Here is a 26,111-nt window from a genome sequence, read left to right as displayed (position 1 = left end):
AGTTGAAATGAAGCATTTTAACAAAGCATAAAAAATTGACACATTTTGCTGTAAGTTTTGTCTGGAAGCTGAAAAGTCTTGAAATCCTCAGAGCAGGGATGCTAAACAAACTCTGTTTCTGGTGGCTGGTCCACACAGATTATGAGTGAAGTATGATCAGATCACAGAAGAAATTATGTGATGGGGTTGATGCAGCAGCAGGAGCATGGCCTGGTGACCTATAAGCTTTCCAGTCCACTTTTATTATTCTAGGGAATAATGCATTTTTTCTGCAGAAGGATTGGATAACATTCCCAATATTTCATAGAGGATTCCTCTTTACTCACGCTTCTGAGTCAAATGGGACAAATGGGAATGTTAATATGATGAGTAGAAAATTAATACTGAACACTGTAAAATTGGAATACACAGTCTGCACAGAAAAGTAGCTTTCAATGCTAAGAACAAAATACTTGTAGGTAAAAAGGAGCAATTTGGTAAAATGAGGTTAGGTGATAAACTCATTTTCAATGTCTCATTCCTCACTTTGGAATATGCCTACAGAACAGTCAAAGCTCTAAAGGTTTTACTTTGCCTCAGTAAAAAAGCAGATTAAAAGAAATATCTGCAGCCCACATACAACTTACCTTTCAGGACTCATTGGGCTAGGCAGGTCAGCTCCAGAACACAATAAAGGATAGTACAGGAGTACATTTCTACAAGTTACGTCATAAGTAAGTTTCCAATCCTACAGATACACACCAGGCTACAGAAAAATTTCTTGTGCATAAAGTTGTATTAAGGTTGTACTTAAAATGCTGAAAAGAGAAGTGTTCTACCATTGCTGTTAGCTGTATTTACAGAGGAGGCAGCCCAGACAAAGAAAGCTGAAACAACATTCTAAATATACTCTCCTTCCAGCATGTGACTGCTGTTTCTGTTCTTTTTGTCCCATTATTATTTCCTCCATATAATGGAGAAGATGACAGAGAGAGAGAGAGGGTTCAGGGACTTCTCCTGCACACTGTTAGCACGGCTGACAGATTTCCTCCTCAGACAGAGCCTGTGAGCCTGGGTGGCTTTGCCATGCAGCCTTTTGCCCTGTTAGTGACATTATTATTTTGTTAGGTTCCCACATGTCTGAGGCTCCCATAGTTTAGGCAAGTTTCTCTCATATTCCAAGATTACCAAACTTCTCAAACTACTTGTGTTTGGATTGTTTTCGATTCTTTTTTAACAACTTCCTCTTATAGCCAGAAAACCTTGTCAAGAGTAGAGATATTGAGGAAAGTGGAAGCTGTTACACTTGTGATGCCAGTCATAGAGCCTCTGCATGGAGTGTTTTGACATTGGTCTGTGTGTGTTTTAATTTTGTTTTTCTTAGGCCTTTAATCCTCTCTTTTAGCTGAAGGAGGGTAGCAGGTGGCAGATCTGACTGCAAGAAGCCATAGATGCCAATTCAGGAACTCTGAAACACCATCTAGTAGTTTCAAAAAGTGTTTCCTGAAAACACAATCTTAAATACCTTCATCAGTTACTTGAATTAAACTACATGTATGTGATCTAGCATGCATTAATCCATATTAATAATACATAATTTGTATTAATATCTGTGATGCAAAGTCAAGACTTGCCTAGCATACATCTAGAATGAGGTAAGCAGCCAGTGTTAAAAGTATTGCAAGGCCATAACACACTGTTTTCCACTATGCAAATAATATGCAGATAATAGCTACACTGAACAAGCTTGGTTTGTTTTAGCAGGCTATTTAAAAAACAACGACCAAAAAAAAATCAAGATGCTTTGGCCCATGTACATAAGTAACAACTTTATAACAAAATTGTTGCTGTTTATCAAGTGACTGGTGCAGATTCACTTCCCAGTCATGACAAGGGTATATTCAGAAAATACAACCTGTGGTATGACAGGCAAGGTAAGACAAAAACATTGCTTCAGTACTTAATGCATGCAAACTTCAAATAAGCTAAATGTTAGCAGATGTGTCATCAACAGCACATTCCCCACCAGGAACACCCTAAGCAATCCCATGAAACTCAAATGTGCTGGACTTGTTCATAAAGCTTGACTGACACCAGCCAGTGCTGGCTCCGTGCAGCCCAGACTAAAGAGTCCTCATTGCGTTTTCCAGCTTTCAGAAATTTCGTGTTGCGTTTAAAAAATCGCTTCTTTGTGAAGCCACCTCCAAATTCACCCTTCAGCCATTCTCTTTCTAATCCAAACACATTCAACCACAAACCTAAGTTTTGGCAGTGCAAACCCAGAGCCTTTGAAGATGATAATACTGTGCTTGACTCCTGTGCCAAATACTTTTTACACTCCTCGGGTTATGCAAATAACAAACACTTCTGCTACTGAGTGGTACTTATCAGCATGATATTACTTTTTTCCCTCTCACCAGAAGGAAGATTACTGATTTAACTCCTGAACAAAATGTTGTCACTGTCCCGCTGCAGCAGAAAGTTCAATTATCTTCCTTCCAGGCTCGACATCCTTAGAACAAGTGCATGTGCACACACAGACACTGAGATACATCACATTATGCCAGTACACAGAAATGGACCTGAACTGGACCTGTCTTTTCCTCTTTTGAAAACAGACAAGGCTCAAATATAAGATAAATTTCAAAACTGACTAGGAACATACCTAACTCATGTTAGCCTTCTTCATTCATACCAAAAGAGAGGCTCCTTTTGGGCCACAGGTGTGCCCAGTAGAACCATGACCATGTCAAGCCAAAGCCCCTCCTCCTTACATACCCTAAATAACACAATTTTGAAAAAAATCTTAACAAAATAAAAAAAGTAGTTTTTGTTTTCAGAAGATATAAAAAGGCTGTTTCAGCAGCACTTAGCCTCACTATCATGTGGCTGAAAAATGCTCGGGAAACAATCCAGCCAGAACCCAACTGGAGTAAGTATCTCCTAATAAAGAGAAGCAAGTCTGTGCAACCAACAAAAAGAAAGAAAAAAAATTTTGTCTGCACCAGATAAACATTGTGAGGATTTTGGTCTTGTTAGATGTAGCCTAATCTGGGAGCCTTTATGGGGCTTTGTGTTGGATCTGCATGGATTTAACCTCTACTCTTGAGAGAGTAAAGCCAGAGTCCCCTGTGAAAACCAGGTCAGACAGGTACAGCCCTGTCCTATTGTTCATCAGCTGTCCATTCCCGCACTTTTAGGATACAAAGCACCTTTGTCTTTGACATATACACAGCTTCTGTACTCACACATGCACATACAACTTGGCTGAGGTAGAACCTGCCTGTTCACTACAAGCTCTGCACTTTACCATTAAAGGTCAAGCTAAGGAGAAAATAAACCAAACACAAAGCAAACCAAAATGGGAGCTACACAACACAGAGAACTACAAAGCAACAGGTGCCTTCGGAAACAGGTTTTCACATGGAAAAGCACAAGAAAATAAATTAAAAAGCACAAAGACTAGAAAAACAAGCATTGTTCTTCAAAAAAACCAAACCAGAACAACTAAAATCTAATTTTAAAGAGTACTCAAAACCAGAAGACTTAATATGCTACAGTTTCCAGGTATATGAACAAAACCAAGAGATTGGATATGACCCTTTGTTGTACGTCACTTCATTTAAAAATGTAAGATAAACATAATTAATTGGATTCACCTTCAAAAAATTAATCTTGGATAATATTTTTGGCATAGTTTTTTTAGTCAAGAGAATTTAGAAAGGGAAACAGTGGAGTAAGAGAAGATATATGCAGATGTTATTCTGACATGTAGAAAGTTACTTTGTCTCCACAGTACTATCTGGAAGTACATCTTTATTATTTATTATTTATGCAAATAGACAACAAATCACTTGTCCAAGTGAAAAATAATTAACTTCCATGTAAACTGATATAAACTGCATCCAAGGAGATTATAATCTCTTCAGTGCCACACAATGTGCATTTATTTCCTTTTGAAGGAACCACTTTGTACTCTATACTGGGTTTCCTTTTAGATTATGTAATTTTATTTGTTGAGTTGAAAGTAGAGAAACACAAATGTTTGGCTCTAAGCAGGGACAGTATTATTCCAAACCATAAGGAACCCTGTGCCCTGCTGGAGCAGCACATGTTTCACAAGAACAGAGACTGGATGATGTGGTTTTATACCCTACCAACAAGAGCATCCCCGTTTGTGGCACACATCTGCAGTGGCCCCCAGCAGGGACTGTCTGACTACAGGCAAAGGGTCATCTCACACGGCAAGAGCAGCCTCCAGCATGGATTGGAAATAGAAGAAAAACATTTGACGTACTTGGATCTGACAAGATTGAGTCGGTTTTCGGCAAAAATTGGTCACAGCGGACTCCTTGGTAGCCCTCTTTGCACCTGAGGAAAAGGGGATAAATGACAAACATACGCATGCGGCAGTGAAAGGTTAATCTCAAGGCACCAAACCAACCCTGCCAACACCGCAGCTCCACAATATCCAAGTTATTTGCACTCTAATGGGAGCACGGTTATTACCGGGACACAATGGAAGCAGGTACAATAATTTGTGTTTCAAAAAATTTCCCCTCAAACCTTTCGATTATTTTAGAAAGTATGAAAACCAACATTGTTCTGGCATAATCATTCTTTTAAATATCAATTCAGTGAAACAACTAAAGAATAAATCTGTATAAAGTATGCATATCTGCAAATAAAATAATCTCTTTAGGTAACATAGTAGTTTATAAAGCTTCCATGCTGCACAAACCATGAAACAGACAACTTCTCTTTGGCTGTCTGAAAACGCAGGGAACTGTTAGCTAGCCATTAATTTCCACACCAGTTTATACTGTGCTTAAAAGATAAAATGATAGACATCACCAGGCATTGTTTGCAAGCAGGAAGTTTAAGATGCCTGTGAGATTAGATTTTAATGAACATAAACCAGAATACCCTCCCGCCTCAACAAACAAGAACTGGCTTTGACTGAGATTGTAATACTATTATTTATCTTGAAGCCCTACTTTGAAGAAATTCCATTTGCTGCTTTTGAACTGTTCTCAGAAGTCTCATTTCAGCTAAGTGTATCAGAATCAGATCTTTAATTATTTATTCGTCAAGCAGTTTTTCAGAAGAAAGTGATGGACACTTTAATTATAAATGATAGCACCAGGGATTCCTTATCTCCCAAAGCTCTTGCACATCACATAAGCAATATGCTCAAATCAGCATCACCACCTTTCATTAGGGTTGACAACTGCAGCTTGAATGATGTGATAATGTCAGGAGAAGAAGTTATCTGTTCCTTCACAATGTTTGTACCCAGGCTTCCTCTAAATGTTGCTTTTTAATATGCTTTTGGTTTTAGAAATTAATGGTTCAATGAGAAGCGCATCTCACCAGCATTGACTCAGGGATTAGAAAGAACACTTGCGAGAAAATATGTAAAATATGTTCCTATCAGACCCAAAAATGTAGTAAAAATCCGCAGTAAGATTTAAAACCCTCACACATATAATATTTCAAAACCTCCCTTTTGGCCTTTCTCCCTGATGGATATGAGGTACTGCTTTGAGATCAGCTTCCTCCCAGTACTTGCCTATCTATAAAATAACTGACTTGAAAAAACTGTTCAGGTTTTGTTTCATTCAGATCCCATGACAGCAGCCATAAGCTATTGGTCAATGAAAAAATGTTGTATCAATTAAAACTGTCTACTAGTCAGAAAAACTGAAGTCCACATGTACTCAGGTACTGACACATGCATCTTCTGCCTCTGATTATGAAACATCAGAAGCTGCCTCACATCAAAAAGAAACTCTTCTTCAGAGTCTTGAGAGGAGCTGGCAGATCTCATACCAAACTTAAAGTACAGCCTGCACCGGTGGGGATTCCTGCCTTTCTGTGAGCATTTTCTGTTCACCTTTTGACACACATTTGCACCTGCCCCAGTTATAAATCCTATATTACAGACTTAAGACTCTCTATCCTAAACTGTTGGTCATAAAAGCATGTGAGGAGAGAGTCACAGAGTGGTATCTCCTGGAAGAGCTGTGCACTCGTCAGTGCGCATGGACATTTTCGCTTACCCGTACCCCTGACAAACACACCACAAGGGGAATGTGTTTCTTTCAAAATTCAGTACAGAGGTGGATGATATTCCAAAGGATAATCTTTTAATGTAACACCATAACCTTACACTCAGATAATACCTCCTATGGTGACTGCACCTTGAATGCTGTGTCCAGTTCTCTGTCCCTCAATACAAGAGGGACATTCAGGTGCTGGAGCAAGTCCAGACAAAGGCAACGGAGCTGGTGAAGGGAGTGGAGCACAAACAAGGAGTGGCTGAGGAAACTGGAGAGGTTTAGCCAGAGAAAAGGAGGCTCAGGAGGGACCTTACTGCTCTCCACAGGTCTCTCAAAGGAGGGTGCAGTGAGGTGGGGGTTGGTCTCTTCTCCCAGGTAAGAAGGGACAGGATGAGAGGGAATAGCCTCAAACTGCACCAGGGAAGGGTTAGATTGGGCATTAGGAAAAAATTCTTTACTCAAACTGTGGTCAGGCATTGGAATAGGCTGCCTTGGGAAATGGTGGAGTCAGCATCCCTGGAGGTATTTAAAGCTGTAGATGTGGTGCTGAGGGACATGGTTTAGACATGGGTTTGGGTTAACAGTTGGACTTACTGATCCTAGAGGGCTTTTTCAGCCTCAGTTATTCTACAACTTGATGGCCAAACAGAACTTGGTTTTTTAAACTGCATTAAGCTTTTCAGCAAAGATAAAAATTAAGTCTTCTACTTCCCGCAACAAATTCCTTTTTACATCTGTGAAAGCAAATAATAGCAATAATTGCTCTGCCATTATGACACCCAAGTACAAACTTTTGCATGTTAAGTCCTTAAGCCTTGCAGAATATACATTTGACAGTTATAAAGCTACAATATGATAAAAGTTGAGCATGTGGCATCCCATAATCTCATCTAAAGCATCTATCATGTGTCCTAAATAGGCAGATGTGATAGCCACACATGCTGCTCACTGGTATCACACCTCTAGGTAAGAAAGCCCAACAACCCACTGCAGAAAAGCCTATGAAAGCAGCACTGTGGCGACACATACAGAAGTTCAGCAAAGTCCAAATTAGGTCACTCAATATTGCCATATGCAGTGTGAATGATCAAATACATATTTATGGATGCATTAAAAAAGTCATGAGCTACCACAGAAACCTTGAGAAATGCTTAGGTGCAGCTCATGGTTTCAGAAATGATCACTCGATTCTGAGACAAACTAATGTTTATTAAAGATACCATTAAAAAAAAAAAAAGAAAAAATAGAAAAGAAAAATAACCTGGATAAGATATTGCCTGTAGTGAAGCAAAAGCTCTGATGTGCATGTGGGACCCCGGCAGCAAAGGCTGGAGAGGACAGCCTAAGATCCATTCCAGCACCAGGAACAGCTCCTCTCCTCTGCTGAAGCACTGCACGGCATCAGCAGGCCGGGCCTTAAGTGAACACCATGGCAAAGGGGTTTAAAATTGTGTTAATTACAGCCTCTTTGCAAAGAACAAGGGAAATTCTTTATTTTGCATTCAGATTTTCACCCAAATGAGTCTGTCTAGGCTCTAGACCAAAAATATTAACAGGATTGTGCTGTATGAATGGAACTAGCTAAATCCTTCTGATTGCAAGGTATGAAAAGACAAGCACAGGTAAAGCTATTCTGCACTGCTAAAATGCTTGCAAACAGCATATCCCTAACTGGTAAGTGCTAAATTCAGGTAAGATTATTTCATCATGTCTTCTTCACATCTTATTTTGGCAACGTGCTCTCCCAGATGATTTTTTGAGGTCACCAGTAACAAACTGCATTGTGCATCGCACTTCGTGAAGTCAGCCACAATGACCTCTGTGTGGAAACACACAGGCACAAACACATCTCTCATTCCTCGTGAGAAGGCTTTTAGGCTTTTTCCCTTTTTACTTAAGCACACTTGCACCTAACTATTAAAAAGTAAGTACAGTATGAGACTTTATTCATTCTTTCATTGTTTTTGCTAATGTTAAACAGTACTAATACATGTATGTTCTAATCAAAGAGATCACAGATACTTTCTGTGGATATTTTCCAGAACTGTTTCTTGTACAACTTTATGGAGCCAAGGGAGATTTCAAATAGAGGACTATGTCACTCATAAGACTAACATAACACTCTAATTTTGTAGGTTTCATGTTGGATACATCTGAAAAAGTAAAGTGGATGGGGGTGAGAGCGGGGCAAATTGCACAATAAACAAAGATGAAGAATAAAATCTTTTTAAGACAGCAGAAAGGGAAGAAAGAGAGCCTACATAGAAGACTTAGGGTAGGGCATAAAACTTAAGGCCAAGAAGCCAATACTATCAGGATTTACATTTTCCCCAAACTTCCATATAGAGCTCCACATCCCTTTTAAGCCTAAATATTTACTAGTCAAGGGACAGGAAGGTGGAGAATGCAGCAGAGAGAGTGACAGCAGCAAATTACAGAGGCTACAAAAGAAGGCAACACTAAAGCCCCATCCCTTTCCTCCTCTGTGATATCCATCCATCTGAAATGGAAACAATTCTCCCTCTTCCCCAAGTGTGGTGATCACATTGCCTCTGACCATGTGAAGAAGTATGCAGAAAACAGATTTTCTGCACAAAGAATTTGGCAAAAATAAAATATACGAGTTTATTTCAAATGAAAATGTTGAAAATGACATGTGGCATCTCAGGGACAGACTACACCAGAAGAGAAAGCTGTAGGACTACACACCAGGAAAACAAGCATGTCCTAGGCTAAAGGTGATTTGTAATATTAAAAAAAAAAAAATCATAATAGCACAGTGCCCGAAAGATTAACTTATATGAACCTATAATCTGATTCCAGTCTCATAAACAGGAGTAATCCAATTTGAAAGATGGAATTAATAGTACCTATGAAAAATGAAATTTAATTTTTGCAGTGAATCCAAATCAACACACATTTCCATCCCCTTGTAAAACTGCAAATTGGCAGTCTCAAAGATGATATTAATTAAAATGATCCATCTCAGTGGGTCAGTTGCATATTATTTTCTCCTGACACCATTATATCCCCTGCACTAAGATTCAGATGCCAGTAAGAGAACATACTGCAGCTCTTATTTATCCCCTAAGAGAGAAATCCAAGATCATGATAAGAAAATATTCTAATGGTCCATAAATTTCCATCAAGTATTTATTTTCACACAGGGAATGCAATACTCTTTAACCTGGGTCAGAGAATCAGTTACACAATAAATCTATGATTGCAAGCCATGACATTATATAGGCCATTGGGCTGTCCCACAGTCTAGCCTGAAATATGCTGTGAACAATGAAAAATAATTCCTTTGCTCTGCAGGTAAGCTAAATATAGATTTCTGTGCCTGCAAGGAGAATGACCTTAACTGGCATACACAGAAGTTTACATTTATTATTTGGATTGTTATTAGGTGAAGATTTTATTCAAGGGAATAAAAGGGAAGAAAAAATTAATCTTAACAGTAAGGGTCAGACAGGATATCTGGTCATTTAACACACGCAGCCAGTCTAAGTAGAAAAGAAGCTTCTTTGGTTCCACAGATCAGGCCACCAAATCACAAGTGAGAACACTGTGCTCAAAGCCAGAGAGAAAATGAACCCTTCCGAAAAATCAGTAGTTTGCAGCCTGCTGGTCAGGAACCCACCTGAGGTGGGAGATTCACATTCAGTTTTTGGTGTGAGAATGGAGCATTAGAGACTCAAAGTCAGGTTTTCTATGTTGCAGAAATGTCCTGATCATTTGAGTGTTATCTATTCTGAGAAGAAGCTCTTTTCTTCAAGTTCTACCCCTATGGTCTATGCTGTGCACAACATACAACCTACCAAAATTAAACTAAATTCAATATAAACACATAAAACCACACTAAATTAAAGTAATATGAATGCATGGCATTAAAAAGAACAAACTGGGGATACAGTAAGGAACTGGCTATAGGCATACTGCTTCTTGAACATACTCATGAATCTCTTCAGATGGGAAGGCCTGAACAATAATCCAGGACATTCACCCTCCTCCTATTTTCCTTTTTTTTAGCCCTTTCAAAAAAGTCAATTTTAGATAATCCCCACAACAGAGAAGCTACTTACTGTATAGTAAAAGTTTCATATCAGGGTTTTAACTTGATTTTGTTAAGACCTTGCAACCTACTATGTGACTGAATTAAGGTATGTATCTGCCTCTTCTTTTTCTTTCCTTAGAGAAATAGTACAACTCTTACAGAATGGACAGCATCAACTTTAAAAGGAAAACCAAAAAACCCACTTGTCTGTCAGCTTTCTTTAAAAATGTTGTAACTATTAAAAATAAGTAGAGCAAGTAACCAGAAAGGAAATTATCTTGAAAAGGCAGACAAAGAATAGTAAAGAAAGGGTTTTTTTTACATTATTTTCTGTAGAACCAGAGCAGCTGAAACAGTCTAACATCATAGAGAAATTATAGTCAGATTGTTAAAAATTCATATTTATGGTTGGTACAATTCACTGTATTCTTCAGTATGTAAATTGTCAGTGCAGCTCTCAAACAGGGAAGGACTGCTATGCTCTCTCAGTAGATGGCATAAAGAGTAGAGGTCACAGCTACAAAACCCTGAGACATTGTCCAGATTTAGACAATAAAACTTTCAGCTAATTTGTTGACTCCAGTGTTTCCGGATCCTTTAGCCTTGGAGAAGCTAAATGGGGACACACTAGTAAATCCTCTATAGGAACCACTGAACTAAATGAGGCTTTTAACATTTGAAAAGGAGTTATGTGGATTTGACTTAAATGCCTCATCCATAATTTGCTGGAACTACTGAATTATCATTCCTCTCCTGATATAGATGGCTTGCCTTCTTTGTCTTTCCTAAAAGGTAGGTCATAAAAAGAAATAAAATTAACAAGATATGTTAGTAAAGCCCATCAAGCCATCCAGCCATCCATGACAGCACCTGAACTATAGATAATTTCCCTTCCCTGAATAACAGACAAATTTTCTTTAATTTGAAGGTGTTTCCTTAAAAGAAAAAAAAAATGAAAAAAGAAAGTTTCATATTCCTAACCAATGCACATAGCCTAAGCAGAATTGTTACCTAACAGTTCCAGACTATTGAATTCACTTAGAACTCTGGTTAGGTTTTGTATCCAAAGATAAATAAATATATTATTGATAGTTACTTGCTATCAAATTCATTTGTGGCATATCCATACCAGGATAAACAGTTCATGCTAATACATGGTCCTTGTGCTTTTCAAGGGATAAGAATTACCTGCCTAAATCTCCTTAACAACAAACCACACCTGTAAACCACAAAAAAACCTTAGAAATGCTCTGTATCACCTAATAAACCAAATGTTTAACCAACTAACTGAAAATCATTTCTTTGCTTTTCTGAGTTTAACCAACCAGAAAAACTGAAAAGCTTTGATTAGGTTTCTCCACAAGATACCTCTGTGATCAATGATTTACCATGGATGATAAATGAACAGAGTCTTTCATTATGCATGGCTGTCATCAGCCATGAGAAAGATTTTGAATAAATGGAAAGTGATTTCATACCATATTCAAAGCCTCACACAGCACAGATGAAAGCCACCTTCAATACGTGAAAAAACAAATGAAAACAAGACTCTTGCTTTATATTAAGCCTGCCCAAGAATGCCATCTTTATAAATAAAAACCCTTCAAAACTCTTTTTGAAAACATCTGCCAGGGACTGGACCTAGTTAGGAAAAAATATCTAAGAAATCAATAGAAGGACTGAAAGATGTAAGATTTATATTTGGTATCATGAGGTTTGGTGCCCTTCGAGAGCCATTTGTCAAAGATGGCAATTATAACAACAAATGAGGTAGTTGTAAGGAGAGGTGCAAACTCACTCCTAAGTGGCTTAACAGGTTTGCTGGATGTGTCTCTTCCCACTTTCCTCCCCACAAATATTACAAGCCCAACATTAAAATCTTTGGCTTCCAGCTACTTAATAAAAGGCAACAGAGCCCTGGACTTTTTTCAAAAACTGTCAAATACATTTTTCACTTTATTACATTGAATATTTCCCAATTCAATAGTACGACCAAAAAATACTCAGAGAAATTATTTTTTTTGTTTCAAGCCCAAGCTAGAAGTACAAAGGATCCTTTGCTTATCATGGCAAAGGCATGCAAGACTTCCAACCTGGCCCTGCATAATAAAGACCCTTTTTCAAATGGCAGCAAAACTTTCTATTTAATTTTTTGACAAAATTTAAAATACACCCAGGCATTCAGCCTGTCTAGTAATAATATCTACATTGAATACTGCTTGTCACAGACTCCTCTCCTAAAAAGCTCAAGGTCACATCAAGCCAGTGCTTACCTAGAGAGACAGAGTGCCTCTGCCAGGAACTCAAAACCCCTCAGTAATTCAGTGAGCCATTTGCTTTGTACCTGTTTTTATACCTGGTTTGAAAAAAATAATTGGAGCCGCTCAGAGGTGTCAGTAAAGTATCCTTACCTCCTACCAGAGGGTCTACACAAACCATGGCCCCTGACTTTAAGGCAGGAGATAAACATGCCTCTGGTACTGTATTTTCTATGGTCTCCACACATCACATTTCAGAGATAAGAACAATTTGACATGCACTGTAATTGCCTACCAAAGTTCAAATACAGGAACATTTTGCAGAATAACCCTTCCTTAGCATATTAAATATCATTTAGAGCCCAGAGGAAGACTAGTTTTAAAATTCAAACAGGCCACTCTCTGGAGATCTATAAAATTGCTGACTAAAAAACTAAAAATCTTTGAAGTTACCCTATTATACTGGAAGTTTTAGTCTTGTGCAGAATATTCTTTTTTTCTGGAGAGAAAACTCTATGTATTGCAATGACATTATGGCATAAATTTCACTATATAGATGTAGCCTTCTGAAAAAAACCCAGACCACAAAAAATTCTAGGGAGTCAAGTGTTTTGGTCCATGAGTTATTAATGCAACTTAATAAAGCTTCACCAGCCACAATATTTGTAATTTAGTAGGGTTTGGATGAGCATGTTTCAGACTACAGGGTGTGTATTAGCTGCAGGAAATACCCCTTGACTACAGATAGTGCCTGACCCAACAGTCACATTATTATTTACTTGTGCAAAATGGAAACTTTTTCCCCAATGGAAAACTAGGAATGTGGTTATTTTCTATATAAGATAAAATTACGCACAGAAAAGAACAGTGTTCACAAAAGGATCTGCTACATTTGAATGAACGATTTTCATCTCTTCTCAACACTTTTTGTAAAAGTAGGCAGTTGCATGAGAAGCCACCCATGCTCTGCCACCACCTGCCAAGCTCAACAAAAAGGAAAACTTTGAGGATTGGAGTATTATGAAATTACAGTAACTCCAATAGGTAGCACAGATGTGACATGCTTGCTGCCAGAACATACTGGTCATACATACAAGACTCTTTCTTGATTCCATTTTCAAAATAATGGCAGCAGAAAGCAACAATCAGGAAAGTCATTGTTCCCATTTAAGATCATTTTGTGGATTAGAACTAGTCTCTGACAAGACGTCCCTTGGAAATTTGATGAATACATTTGCTTCTCTTGAATTCCTAATCATAAATCAACTGAACTGAACTCAGCTGTGTGTTCCTGATAATTCTCTTCTGAATTCAGGTGAAAGAAAGGCAGCAGAGTTCACACTGCCTGTAGACAGTGCTACAAAATCCTCCCCATCACATACACACAAAAGGAGCAGAACAGGTCATTCTGATTGTATTCATTCTTATTTCAAAGGAACTAATTTCTAAAGACTAAAACCTTTAGAAGGAAAAAGCAGAGGTTGCCAGCTCAGCAGCTCAGCTCCAGGAGCCACTCCACTCTCCTCGTGTGACCTTCAGCCCGTTCGTGAACAGCATCATCCCTGCCAGTGCTGCTGGAATAGCAGTGTCACAAGATCAGCACAGCCTTCCCTGTGGCTGGAATTTTCTGAGGTAAAGTTACCAAGAGATATGCAATAATGGTGGCAATGTAAACACTAAAGCCATTTGGGTAATAAAATAAACATACCTTTGTCATTTTGTGCAGAAAGGAGAAATCCTGTATTGTCAAGCTCACTTATGTTTATCTTCAGAGAAAAAATACTGAGAATTTTTATAAAGTGAAGCTATGTTAATGAAACATGCATTAAACATTGGTTACAAGAAAAATTAGGATATTCTAATTTTCGTTTTTAGATTGAGATTCTAAAATATTAATATACCAAGTAACAAACAAAGCAAATCTTGGCATTTCCATCCACTGCCATGCAGGATATGAGCCCCCTTCTAGGAACAGGACCTAAAGGCTCCTTGTGTTTTGGAGCACAGAATAGAAACGCGCTGGCTTTGGCTGGAGTGGAGCTCATTTTCTTCACAGCAGCTGCTCCAGAGCTACATTTTGGATTTGTGCTGGAAGCAGGGTTGATAATACAGGGATGTTTCCTTGCTGCTGAGCTGTGTTTGCACAGCATAACAAGGCCTTTCCTGCTCTGGCACTGAGGAGGCTGGGGATGCATGAGGAGCTGGGAGAGGACACAGCCAGGACAGCTGGCCCCAAGTGACCAAAGGGACCACACCACATGGTGCCATGCTCAGCAATACAAAACAGCTGGGAGAAGGACAAGGAAAAGGGGGACATTTGGAGTGATGATTTCTGTCCTCCCTGGCCATCTCCTGCTGGGAGTGGCTGAACACCTGCCTGAGGATGGGAAGTGGTGAATTCATTCCTTGTTTTGCTTTGTTCACATGCAGGGCTTTTGTTTTCCCTATTAAAGTGGCTTTTCTTCCACCCACAGTTTTCTCCCTCCTCCCCTTTCAGTTCCCATCCTGTCACTGGTGGGGAAGGAGCAGCTGCAAGATGCAACAGTCTGGGGTTAAAGCACAACAAACAAGTAGGGAGGAAAGCCTTGTGCCAATGACCTCTGAGGCTGGGTACCAGCCAAACCACAGACATGCCAAGGCCAGGAGGGGTCCAGCATCCAGACATGCTCAGCTTCACCATTTAGCTTCAAGAGTTTTTCTATTTTTACTCCTTTTTTAGGGCCTTAATGCCAGTAGTGCCACAGAGATTCAGAGGGAAGACTCTGCAAGTTGGTGTGCAGCAGATCTGCAGAGAAACAGGGGCTGCTGGAAGAAACCTGATCTCTGCTACTCCCCTGCAATTTCCCACCTGGGCAGACAAGGAGGAAAGTGCTCAGCAAACCAGAAAAACTTTCAGGGCTGCCTCTGGAGCACAGCATCCCAACAACAGAGCTGCAAACAGCACAGGTGGGGGTTCCTGCAGGTACAATTGCCAGCTGAGTGCCCAAAAAGCACTTTGAAACCAACAGCTCTGCATTTGACCCAGTCTTCAACTTGTCAAAGAGACAGCACTGGTGTCTTTATGACTTACAGGTTAGTTATTTTTCACTGTCAGAAAATTCACTGACTACACATTTGCGTCTCATCCCTCTACCTCTCTTGATATCTTGTTCAATTCTCTAAACATCTCAGAAACTAAAGGTTTTGTTGTTTCAGTATAATGCTACAGTAGCTTATTCAAATACACGGCACAGAGACAAACAGCTCAACAGAGATTACTACTCACAAATTTACCATGCTTTTTGGTAAAATTTGGCAGCCCAAGGTGTGTTCCATGATGCAGCAGTTATTTTATTAGGGTTAACTGAGTTAGCTAATCTAAGGTTACCTGGGACATTTCTTCATTCTCTTTGTTACAGACTATTCTAAATAAAATATTGCCTCCCTTGATATTTTCACTCCATTGCTATTCACTGGTATTTCTCTCCTCATAACTGCACAGCTAAATAGCTGCAGTTATATAGAAATTGATTGTTCAAAAGTCAGACCAGCCCTGCAGTGAAACAGTTTATCTCATTTTTGTGCATGGAATTGATATATGAAAATATTTATACTGTGACTGGAGTAATTACTCTATAAACTCATTATATGTTTACCTATGCCTCTAATGAGTTTTTTCCCTCAGTTGTATGTAGTAAGTTCCTTTAAATGTCAGTACATAGATCAGAAAATAAAAAATGACCAGTCTTGCTTTTTCCAATAATACCAAATAACCTTTTCCTTCTTGGTTGTCTTTACTGTCTTTCACATTTATTAGAAATGATACATTCATTAATTTTACTTATTTTTACCAACTCAGTGTGTTTCTAAACAGAAGAGAACAGTTCTGAAAAATATCCTCACCATCTTTTGCTTATTGCTGAAATATGTTGGCTCTTCCTTTTAGAAGTTGTTTCCCCTTTACTCCCCTCCACTACTTAAATGATCTACATGATAAATTCAATTTGGATTTTATCCTGCTAAGATGATTTATAGTATATTTTTCATACAAAAAATACTTCCATTTTGAAAAATGGAAAAAGCATAAAATCTAGTTTAGAGCTATGCTACTCCATTTTACAGAGAAAAGTAAGATTCAGTAACAAAATGATGCCTTATTACAGCCACTTGAAGAGCAGAAAACCCACAGTTCTCCAGCCCAAATATGTTCCTACCAAGTGCTTAGTGGGGAAGAAAACTTCTCAAAATATCTGGCTAATATTTTAACAGAAACAGGTAAGATAACCAGCATAAAGTGAGGGAATCCATATACTTGTAGTTTAAAATACTCTTCATTTACTTCATACAAGTCTGAGTTCAAGATTCATAAAGAAAGAAACACCGACTGCACTTCAACTTGGTATTGCTTTCAATCTATTTCATGCTAAACAATCTCTAAGCATTCACATGGAACTTACAGTGAAATGGTTTAATTTGATTTGATATACAATTTTTAAAATGGAACCTGATGCAATAGAGATTAATACACTCATGCTACCAGCTTGGAGTTAGCATAATGACTAAACATCTCAAGTTTTATAAATAACATTAAGGAAGATATACACTGCTGTCCTTTTCTTTTATACACTTAATGAACTTTTTAAAGATTGCACTATTGATTTAAATCCATGGGTTTTAAATCCATGTTCACATTAACTTGCTTCTGTTATTCCTCTGGAGTCAAAAAAACCCCACAAAATGAATGAAAACAGGTATCTCTGGGGCAAAAGTCCAGTCAAACCTGGGCTAGAAATCAGCATTTTAAAGTCTCAGGTTAACATGATCTAATGTAAAGCATAAAATTAATTACTTAGGTTTGTTCTTAGCCATTTCGACACGCCTGGCTTTATCATTTAATTCAGCCTAATTACAAGCTAAATGTTAAAAAACAAAACAAAATAAAAAAAAAGGAACCCAAAACAAAAACAAAACCCAAGAAACTTAAACTTGGTGTCTGAATTAGCAAATTGACATTTTCCCACTGATTTTAGAATCTATTTCTTGCATTACAAACCATATGGCTACTACACAAAAATAATAGAAATAAGTACATCTGCATTAATTTCAGCAGACAGGTAAAAATATTTTTTTATTCCAAACAATGCTTTTCAAGAGTTTCATCTTTTGATGATAATCATAAATCCAAGAAAATTGTTCATCTTCATCATCTACAAAAATATCTTCTTGGATTCATAAAAAATGGTTTCCCCAGATATTAAATATAAAATTATGCCTTATTTAAACAAACTGGATCTGCAAAGATTTACAATTTAATATAAAGGCTTCTGTCTCTAGAGCCATATCATAGAAAATTAAATCCATCAATCCTGATTTTTTTTTTCCTTTGAAACTTCAAAATCTACTCTAGTCAGGGAAAAAACATTTCAAGTAATTAGAAGAGTTTTGCATATCTATCACTGCTAATAACCTGAGTCCCAGAGTGCTGTGGAAGGGAATCAGTGCAGTAAATAAGTAACAAGGGTGTGTCAGGGATGAGCTGTTTTCTTCAGCACCTTTCTGGAGCTCGCATTTGGACAGCCCCAGGCCCTTCTCTCTGCACAGAACACAGAAATAAACTCTTCTCAGTGTCACCCAGTGAAAAGACAATGAAACCACACTGAAGTACAGAAGACTCCATTTAAACACCTCTGGTTTACTGTGAGGGTTGCTAAATATTGTAACAGGTTGCCCAGATATCCATCTTTTGAAATATTTAAAACTCAAGTAAAAAGTGCTGAACAGCCTGAAGTAACTGATCAGCTTGAGAGGGGGCTGGACCAGATGATCTGCAGAGGTGTCTTCCTACCTTAACAATTCTCTGATCAATGAAAAGATCATTTCTCTGACAATTACAATAGTTCCCACTGCAAAAACAAACAAACAAAAAACCAACCTCCACATGAACCCCTTCTCACCCAAGCCAGAACAAAATGAAATCAATTCTAGAGAAGCAGCCTTTACTGAAGCCCAGTACATTTCCTCAATCTCTCTATAATTGTTAACAATCATTCAGCATCATGAGCCACAGATAAGAAGAAAAAAGACTTCCAAATCTGAAAATAACATCCTCTGCTTTGTAAGTAAAGAGCTCACATGAATCATGGAAATCAATCACAGAGGTTCCTTTACTTACTAAAGCAATCCAGGATCTGTCTCTCCCTCTCTCTATATATATACATCTTGTTTTCTTCCCTCCATGCCCCAGAGCTTGAGGAGGTCTGGTTTCATCACGATTGCTTTCAAAGTAACTCACCTCACTTAGAGCCATAATACAACAAATAAATGACATAAATGAAATGCCACGTATGAGGTGATGATATTAGTTCCATTTTCCCCCTTTTTATAAAAACATTTGAAGACTTTTGACCTTTTTATCCTATTTTGATTGATACAGTACATTACACCCCGAGGAGATAAAAAATAGGAAGCATGAGCTAAAGCAGAGACAGAGGCAAAGCAAAAGATTGCATACAGCTTGGAGAAAGCAATTTACAGCTAAGCAGATGGTTGGAAAAAAACAAGCCATTTTTCTTGAGTCTGGCTGATGTGATCTGTACTAATTCACTACTGGAAAGCAACTACCAAACCCATCAGCACAATAAAAGCATTTGTAAAACATTGCACCTATTTTTTTCAACCACCTCAATCAGAGGCTTACTGAATTCTTCCTCAAGACACTTATATTTCAACAATCACCCACAGCCTCCCTGCATGTTCCTGCTATCTCTGTGTATGGAGCTGAGGATTTCAGAAAAAGAAGGGCCTTTGATGATTCATAAAAGGGAAGCAGCACTAGTTAGATTACAAAGAAAGTGCAGCAAAACCACTTCTGAAGTTCACTGTGTATAAGTGAGCTTATCCAAGCCTTAGGCCTTCCTTGGGAAGAAGGAATATGTACACAGAACAGAGGTTTCTCAGAGCAAGTGGAAATGAAAATAAGAATTAGTCTCAGGACTGCTCTTTTACTGTAGAGCCTTCCTTTCTTCACCTCCACCTTCATGTCCAGGCAGCATCCAACCATTATTCATTTCAGTGAAACAGGGGGAGTCAAATTCATTGCAGAGCCTTCCTGCTGCCCCTGTATTCCCCGCAGGAAAGAAAGGATGCTCTGCTGTTTCCATTCCCAGCAGAGGGTCTGTGGATACCTGTGGATAGTGTGCCCTGATTCCTGGGCTTGGCTGAGCTCACACAGCCCCAGCTCACCCCCCAGAGCAGGACTAGAAGGAACTGGGACAAACTGCTCTTTTCTACAAAACTGAAGCTTGTCTAACAATCAAATGCTCACGTAATGCAAGGCTCACGTGCTTTAAGCCCACCATCTATTTTTTCATGCCCATCTCTCTACCACACTTGCAAAACTTTTAAAACTCAAGCTGGCTTCCAGCCACTGCAACTGAGACTACCAAACTGCTCAGCACAACCTTGCTTATCTTCAGGAGGAAGAACAGCAGTGCTCTCAAAAGACTTTTGGCACTCTAATCCCCTTATCAATTTAGCACTTACTCTTTCCTCTCCAACCCACCACCAATGTTTATGTAACCCCTAGATGTCCTGAAGTTTGCCTAATTCAATTTCAGAAGGACAATATTACCCCTTAAGCATTCTGCTCTACTTCCAGATGCAGGCACAAGAGCTGCTGTCTGGTGGTGGGATTGCAGTTAATTAAATCAGTGTTTCAGCATTTCTGGCCATCTGCTGAGACGATAACATTTCCTTGCTGCAGCAGAGAGGAAATGTGCCCAGCTGAGCTGTACTCACCAGGGCAATGCCTCCTGAGTGAAACCAGCTCTCCCCTCCCAGCTTCCCTGACAAGCAGCCTGGCAAGCTCTTCCTGAGAGGAAGCAGCTCAGGCCAAGGCTACTCAGGATACTCCCAAGCAGAATTCAGGCTATGGCCACCTCGATGTTCTGGTACCCCAAGAGCACTGTACTAACCCGAAAAGCCTGCAGATGACAGGGGCAAATCTCTTTAGGGGGAATGAAGTCTAAAATTTAAAGCATACTGTGGACCCACAGCTCTCATGGGAACATCAAGCTTTGGGAACCCAATAAAAATGGAGGGATGCATTCAGCATCACCAGAGCTATGGTCTGATTTTAATGCCTTTTCCTCCAGCCTATGCACTGTGCTGTGAGGCTGAGCACTAACACCACTCTCAACTCTCAGTAACTGCAATAATTTCCTTATGGATGGGTGCAATAATTTCCTTATTGCAGGGTGGATCAGGCTCCCTTCCTACTTGGTGTGAGACAGAGCCCTCTCCATAAGCCAAAGAACAAGTTTAAAAAAGAAAACTACAACTGTAGAGAGAGCTAAAGACACACTCCTTGTTTTTCTGCTCTTTTTATGCTAGCACTGTGCGCATTGTTTGGTACTTTATTACTTTTGTTTGCCTGTTTATGCACCTACTTGAGCTCTCAGTAAACACAGGTTTCACAAGTATAAATAAAACATACATGAAATATGTTGCTGTCTACAGTTTCAACTCCCTCTGCACCTTCCTAATCTCCTGCATTTTATGCAGCCTATGTTCTGTAAACACAGGTCCTGGGGCAGTTCAATACTCTTGTGGATGCTCCAGCAGTAGAGGACTGCTGTCATCTCTAACTATTTTAAAACTCTGAACAGATGTTTGACTGCACAACATAACAAATAACTTCAGACGAGCAAGATGAGATAATTTTTCCAAGACATTCATAAAATTCAAATATGTTTTCTTAAAATACTGTAACCGTTCCAAAGCCAAAACCTGGAATTTTTACAATAAAAATTACATTTTACAATAATGTGGATATTCTATAACTTACCTGAATTTTTCATTGCCCCAAAATACTTTTCCTTAGTGACAGAAGTGATAAGAATTACATAAATGCCTTTTTCAATATAGAATATCACTGAAGGTCCCAAAATGACAGTTTCAAAGTTATTCACTTAAATCACAAAAGAAAAAACATCCTTTTTTGCATCTGAATTATTAGTCCTTATTTTCAGAGCTCTAATATGTGAAGGTCTAACAGTCAACGGAACTGGCACTTGGCCTCAGAGGATCCTCCTGTCACACTCTGAGCTTATCTTCTTCCTCTAAAGAAGCACTCAACCCCAGCTAACTTTCAGAGTGAAGTTTCAATAAAATCACTCCCACACTCCCATTCCAAAAATTAAGTTGATTTTTGGAAGTGCTTGATGAGTAACATCCCTTGTATCACAAAATATTTCCTAATTATGAACTCGATCCCAACTCTCTACTGGACAAACTACAGCTTCCCTGAGGAAAAAACAACTCCAAAACCCCCTAAAATTCCCAAAACTTGAAGGAAATGTGTCCAGCACCCATTTACCTTGAGAGGTGCATGGCACACATTTATACAGATGACAGGGAGCTTCCCACCTCCTCAGAGAAGCCGCACAAAACTCCTGCTAATTATAAAGTACAATTAATATCATACATCTAGGACTTAGATTTAATCTAGGATCTAGGTGGACTCTATTCTAGGTCCTTAATCTAAGATCTAAGTGGATTGGAGTTCACAGCTATTTCCTTACTTAATTCTGAATTTTCTATCAGAAGAATAACCTATGATTCTAACAGGGACAGGTAAACCAGAAAATTATCATCATTGTAGTCTAAGCTCAGCCACTTTCTATTGCTTAATCAGCAATAATTTCTTTTTCTTAATGGAAAAAAAAAAGATCATGTTTACTTGTTTTGAATGAAATACTAGGTGTATTGATGGAAGGAATTGATTGATTGTAAATGCATTGAGATAACACCACTAGGCCTGAAATATACAAATGTAAGCTACACAGAAGAGTTTAAATCTTGTGAACTAAGTGACTGAAGCTGGTTTCAGTATGGGTATAGAAGCTCAGAAATGCACACTATTTTTAGGCTGTAAGAGTATAACCAAAAAAACACCTTTAAAGTAAATAACAATAAGCTCAGAGAATACTGAAAAGATTCCCAAGAATGCCCCAACTTTACAGAGAGCCTTTTACTCACAAAACCTAATTTTTTTGGAGAATGGCAACATCATAACTTTTTGCATCTTTTGGTAACAGAGAGATCTGCCCTGCTGTACATAATTTAAATTGTCACATGTCATAAGGGTCATGCCACTGTGGCTTACAGGGTATCAGAGGCCCAAGAATAAGTATCAGTAACAGATATGTTAACAGATAAGAATAGGTAACAGATTTTCTTCATAAAGCCTGATATCCAGAAACAAGCTACAGTCCATCAGTCATTAGACATACACAGAAAGACAGCAAGAATATTAAAACAGAAATACCTAGAATGAGGGTGGAAAGCACCATCAAACACTGGACTATCACTTTCAGCTGCGATTGACCACAAGTTGCACAGCTGGCTGACTTTCATAAAACACTAACTTAAAAAGTAAATAAATAAAATTTGAAGGTGCCTGCAGCAGGCCCCAGTGATATCCTTGTCACATCTGGAACAGTTCAAGGAGATCACGTGCCAAGAACAGCTGGATAGGAACCAGCCACCCAAACACTTCCAATAATTCAAGCGTGCATTCATACTTTTTGGTTGCTTCTTAAAATATTTATTCATATCTTAAATGAAAAATAAAATCATGTCACAGACAGCTGGATTCCTCCCTCCGCCCCCACCCCAAATTTAAATCATTGAAAGATTTGCTGTTCTTTATTCCTTTTCAAATGCAATATGGCTACAGAAAAGTGCAAATTTAGCACGTAGAGGAAGTCATCTAAGCAGAAAAGGATGGTGGGATACCTCCCTCTTCTAGATAAACCCAGGAAAAGCTAATGATGAAGCTTTTTTCTCAATCTGATTTCAATTAATTCTATTATCTGCTAGGAGCCACTATCAGTACAGCAATCCCCTTGCTCATTAAACCCCAAAAGACCATCATCACCTTAGGCAGTATGAGACTTTCTGCTCTCTGTTTCAGCACTAACCTGGAATCACAATGGAAAATGCAGCACAGAGGAATTCTTCAGTGCTACTCTAAAATTATCACTTGTCAATAAAGAAAACATACTTTGTCATTTACTCCTTCTCTTAGGAATGACAGTTGTATTTTGAAATGCTTTCTGAGGAAAAGAAAAACCCTCAACAATAAATCCTTTTATATGCTTCACAGTTTCCTTCCAAACATTTTCAATCAGAAGTCTCCAACTCAGAAGTCCCACCTACATACTGGGCTGGAGAACTCCTCTCAATTTTTACCCCAGGCCAATTATGAATTATTGACATTCGTGCTCTATCAGAATTTGTAGAGAGTCACAAAATAAGACAACAGCAAACAGGTTGATTTGTGGATTCTTAAGTCTGGAGTTACCCATCTGGATAAAAGAAGACAAAGAAAAGAATCACCTCACTGGCAAATGCTGATGGCAGAAGGACTGATGTGGTCACAAAGCCAGCATCTTCTTTTCTCCTTTCCAGCATTGATTTTCTTGATTAAACTACTTGAACACCAGTTTTGCCAGTATCAGGGCTTTCATTCAGACTCAGGTTTTTCTTTTTAAGTTGTGCAACAGTGTAACAGCCCCAATTATTTAAATAACACAGGTACCTCGATGTAGAGGATACAACCATTGTATCAATGCAATTTCCAGATGGATATACAGGCCAAGAAAAGAAACTGTGCCTAGCTTGAATTCCATTCCCTTAAAATATCTGGTAGATATGCCCTAAATTCTGACATTACTAAGAGAAATGAAATAAAATGTTGCATTTATACTTGTCTCAGAGCACCTTATCATTTGGTTACTTTAAATAAAAAAAACCCAAACTTGTCTAAATGAAAAGAAAGCAAAAGTAGGAAGTTCAGGCGAAATACAATTTCTCTATTGCAGTCCCATATTACTGGAGGCAAATTAAATGAAAACCAGATACAAATCAAACTGGCAATAATGGAAGACTGACACCCAGGAATCAGGAGGATCCTCTTTACCAGGGGTTCCCTAGAAGTTCACCACAGACCCAAGGCAGCTGAGCCTCCTGTGCATTGCAGCAGGGCTCTGCATGCCTGGGTATGATGAGAATTACGTGGGAATTGCACCAAACACAGACAGCCTGCACAGTTTGGGCATTTTGCCCATGGCAAAAGCAGCACCCTTTTCGCCAGCAGTTCTGGCTGGAATTTAAACTGGCTGTCATATATATTTATGTGTATTCATAAATGCATATATATACACACACACTGGAATATGAAAGCACATAGCTCTTGCATATATCTCACAAAGATTGGAAACAGGAGAAAAATCCCTTGTGCAAAGGACTAACACATCTCTGGCTTGCAAGCCATCAACATGGTTGTAAATTATTTAAAGACTTCTGCAATTTTGCAGCAGGTGTGTAGGTTTACATACACAACATCCATAAAAAAACCCAAAACCACTGAACTGAGAAATATTACCCAATCATTGTCTCCGATAACACATAAAATTGCTTCACCCTATATTCTTTCTTCTTGAAGAAAACCCTTTATAAGGAAAAAGTGCTCACAATTTACTCTGCAAAACAAAATTATGAACAACCACCCTTCACTACCTTTTGTTAAATAAATTACAGGTTCAAACAAGAAGCCCCCATGATGGAACTATGCCTAATTGATTTCTCTAAGTCTGGTGCTAGAGTGCTAATCATTGTTTACTTATAAGAAAATGAAACTATTACATTTGGCAGAAGCAGCGTTCAACTGAACATGCTCACAGCCTTTTGAGAAAACGCAGAGAGGGAGAGAATTCCTGGCAAGCAATGGGAATGCCATGTCAGTCAACCCACCCTGAGATCCACCTCATGGTGCCTGTTTCACTGTTTGTTTAATTTTCCAGAGGATTACTTTCCATCAGCTCCCACAAACACAAGAGAAATAGAGGATTTCATGATGTTGAATCCGTGTCATTACACACGGATTGATTTCACTTTGGCATCTCTGCAACATGGCACTCCTAAAAAGCAGCTATGACCTCAGGATAATTAATTAATCCACAGACATGCATGAATAACTTCCTTCTTCACTGACAACAAGCAGACCCACAGAAATTCAGAACATCTACAACATCCTTGGTTTCAATCTGAAATAAATATTTAGCAGTGATACAAAAGCAATAAATATTTGATTGTTTTGCCATCTCTGCTTTTATCAGTTTCTATTGATTACCACGTGGATGTATCAATAAAACACACCACTGATTTGATGGTGGCTGTTGTTACACTTTTGAGCTTTTACCATGAGATGTTATTCCATACTCAGCACACGCAGGGGTACAACAGGAGCGGATTGAAGAAGACAGCAATGCCTGGAAGGTCACCCACGTGGGGCTGGCTCCTGCCCTCTCTGCAGCTGACAGCACCAGGACCAGGGAGTGCATTTCTCTACAACTCCCACCACGTTCAGCAGTAGGAGGGAAGAATGGGTGAAGAGAAAAATGGAATTCCCCATGGGCAGAAAGGGCTGTAATCATGCAAAGAATGGATTTTACAGTCAGGGTAACAATATCCCGAAGTGAGAATGAATACCCCACTCTATTGTCCATGCATGTGATAAGAAAAAAAAAGTTCTCAGATGAAGTGAGTATTCAGACTTCTTTATATATCAGTGTAATTAACAGATTCAGAAGCTGCATTTTTTGGAGAGAAGATCCTTCATCCTGGCAGAATAATCCCTTTCAATATTATGGATCTATTTAATAAAGTTATTGTTTATCTGGATTTCTACAAAGGATTTTATGTAATAGCCCC

At 38.7% G+C, this 26,111-nt stretch overlaps 1 protein-coding gene across 1 annotated transcript in view; it reads right to left on the bottom strand.

Moving 5' to 3' along the window:
* NRG3 (neuregulin 3) overlaps window positions 1-26,111 on the bottom strand; it is a 224,046-nt gene that overhangs the window by 96,181 nt on the left and 101,754 nt on the right. Inside the window, exon 4 of the mRNA XM_014309231.2 lies at window positions 4,277-4,350. Coding sequence (XP_014164706.1) covers window positions 4,277-4,350 — 74 coding nt within the window. The remainder of the gene's footprint in view (window positions 1-4,276; window positions 4,351-26,111) is intronic.

This window comes from Geospiza fortis, unplaced genomic scaffold (genome assembly GCF_000277835.1).
Source record: "Geospiza fortis unplaced genomic scaffold, GeoFor_1.0 scaffold130, whole genome shotgun sequence".
In the NCBI taxonomy this organism is placed as follows: domain Eukaryota; kingdom Metazoa; phylum Chordata; class Aves; order Passeriformes; family Thraupidae; genus Geospiza; species Geospiza fortis.
The sequence above is the reverse complement of the archived record's forward strand: the minus strand, read 5'-3'. Positions and strand labels throughout refer to the sequence as shown.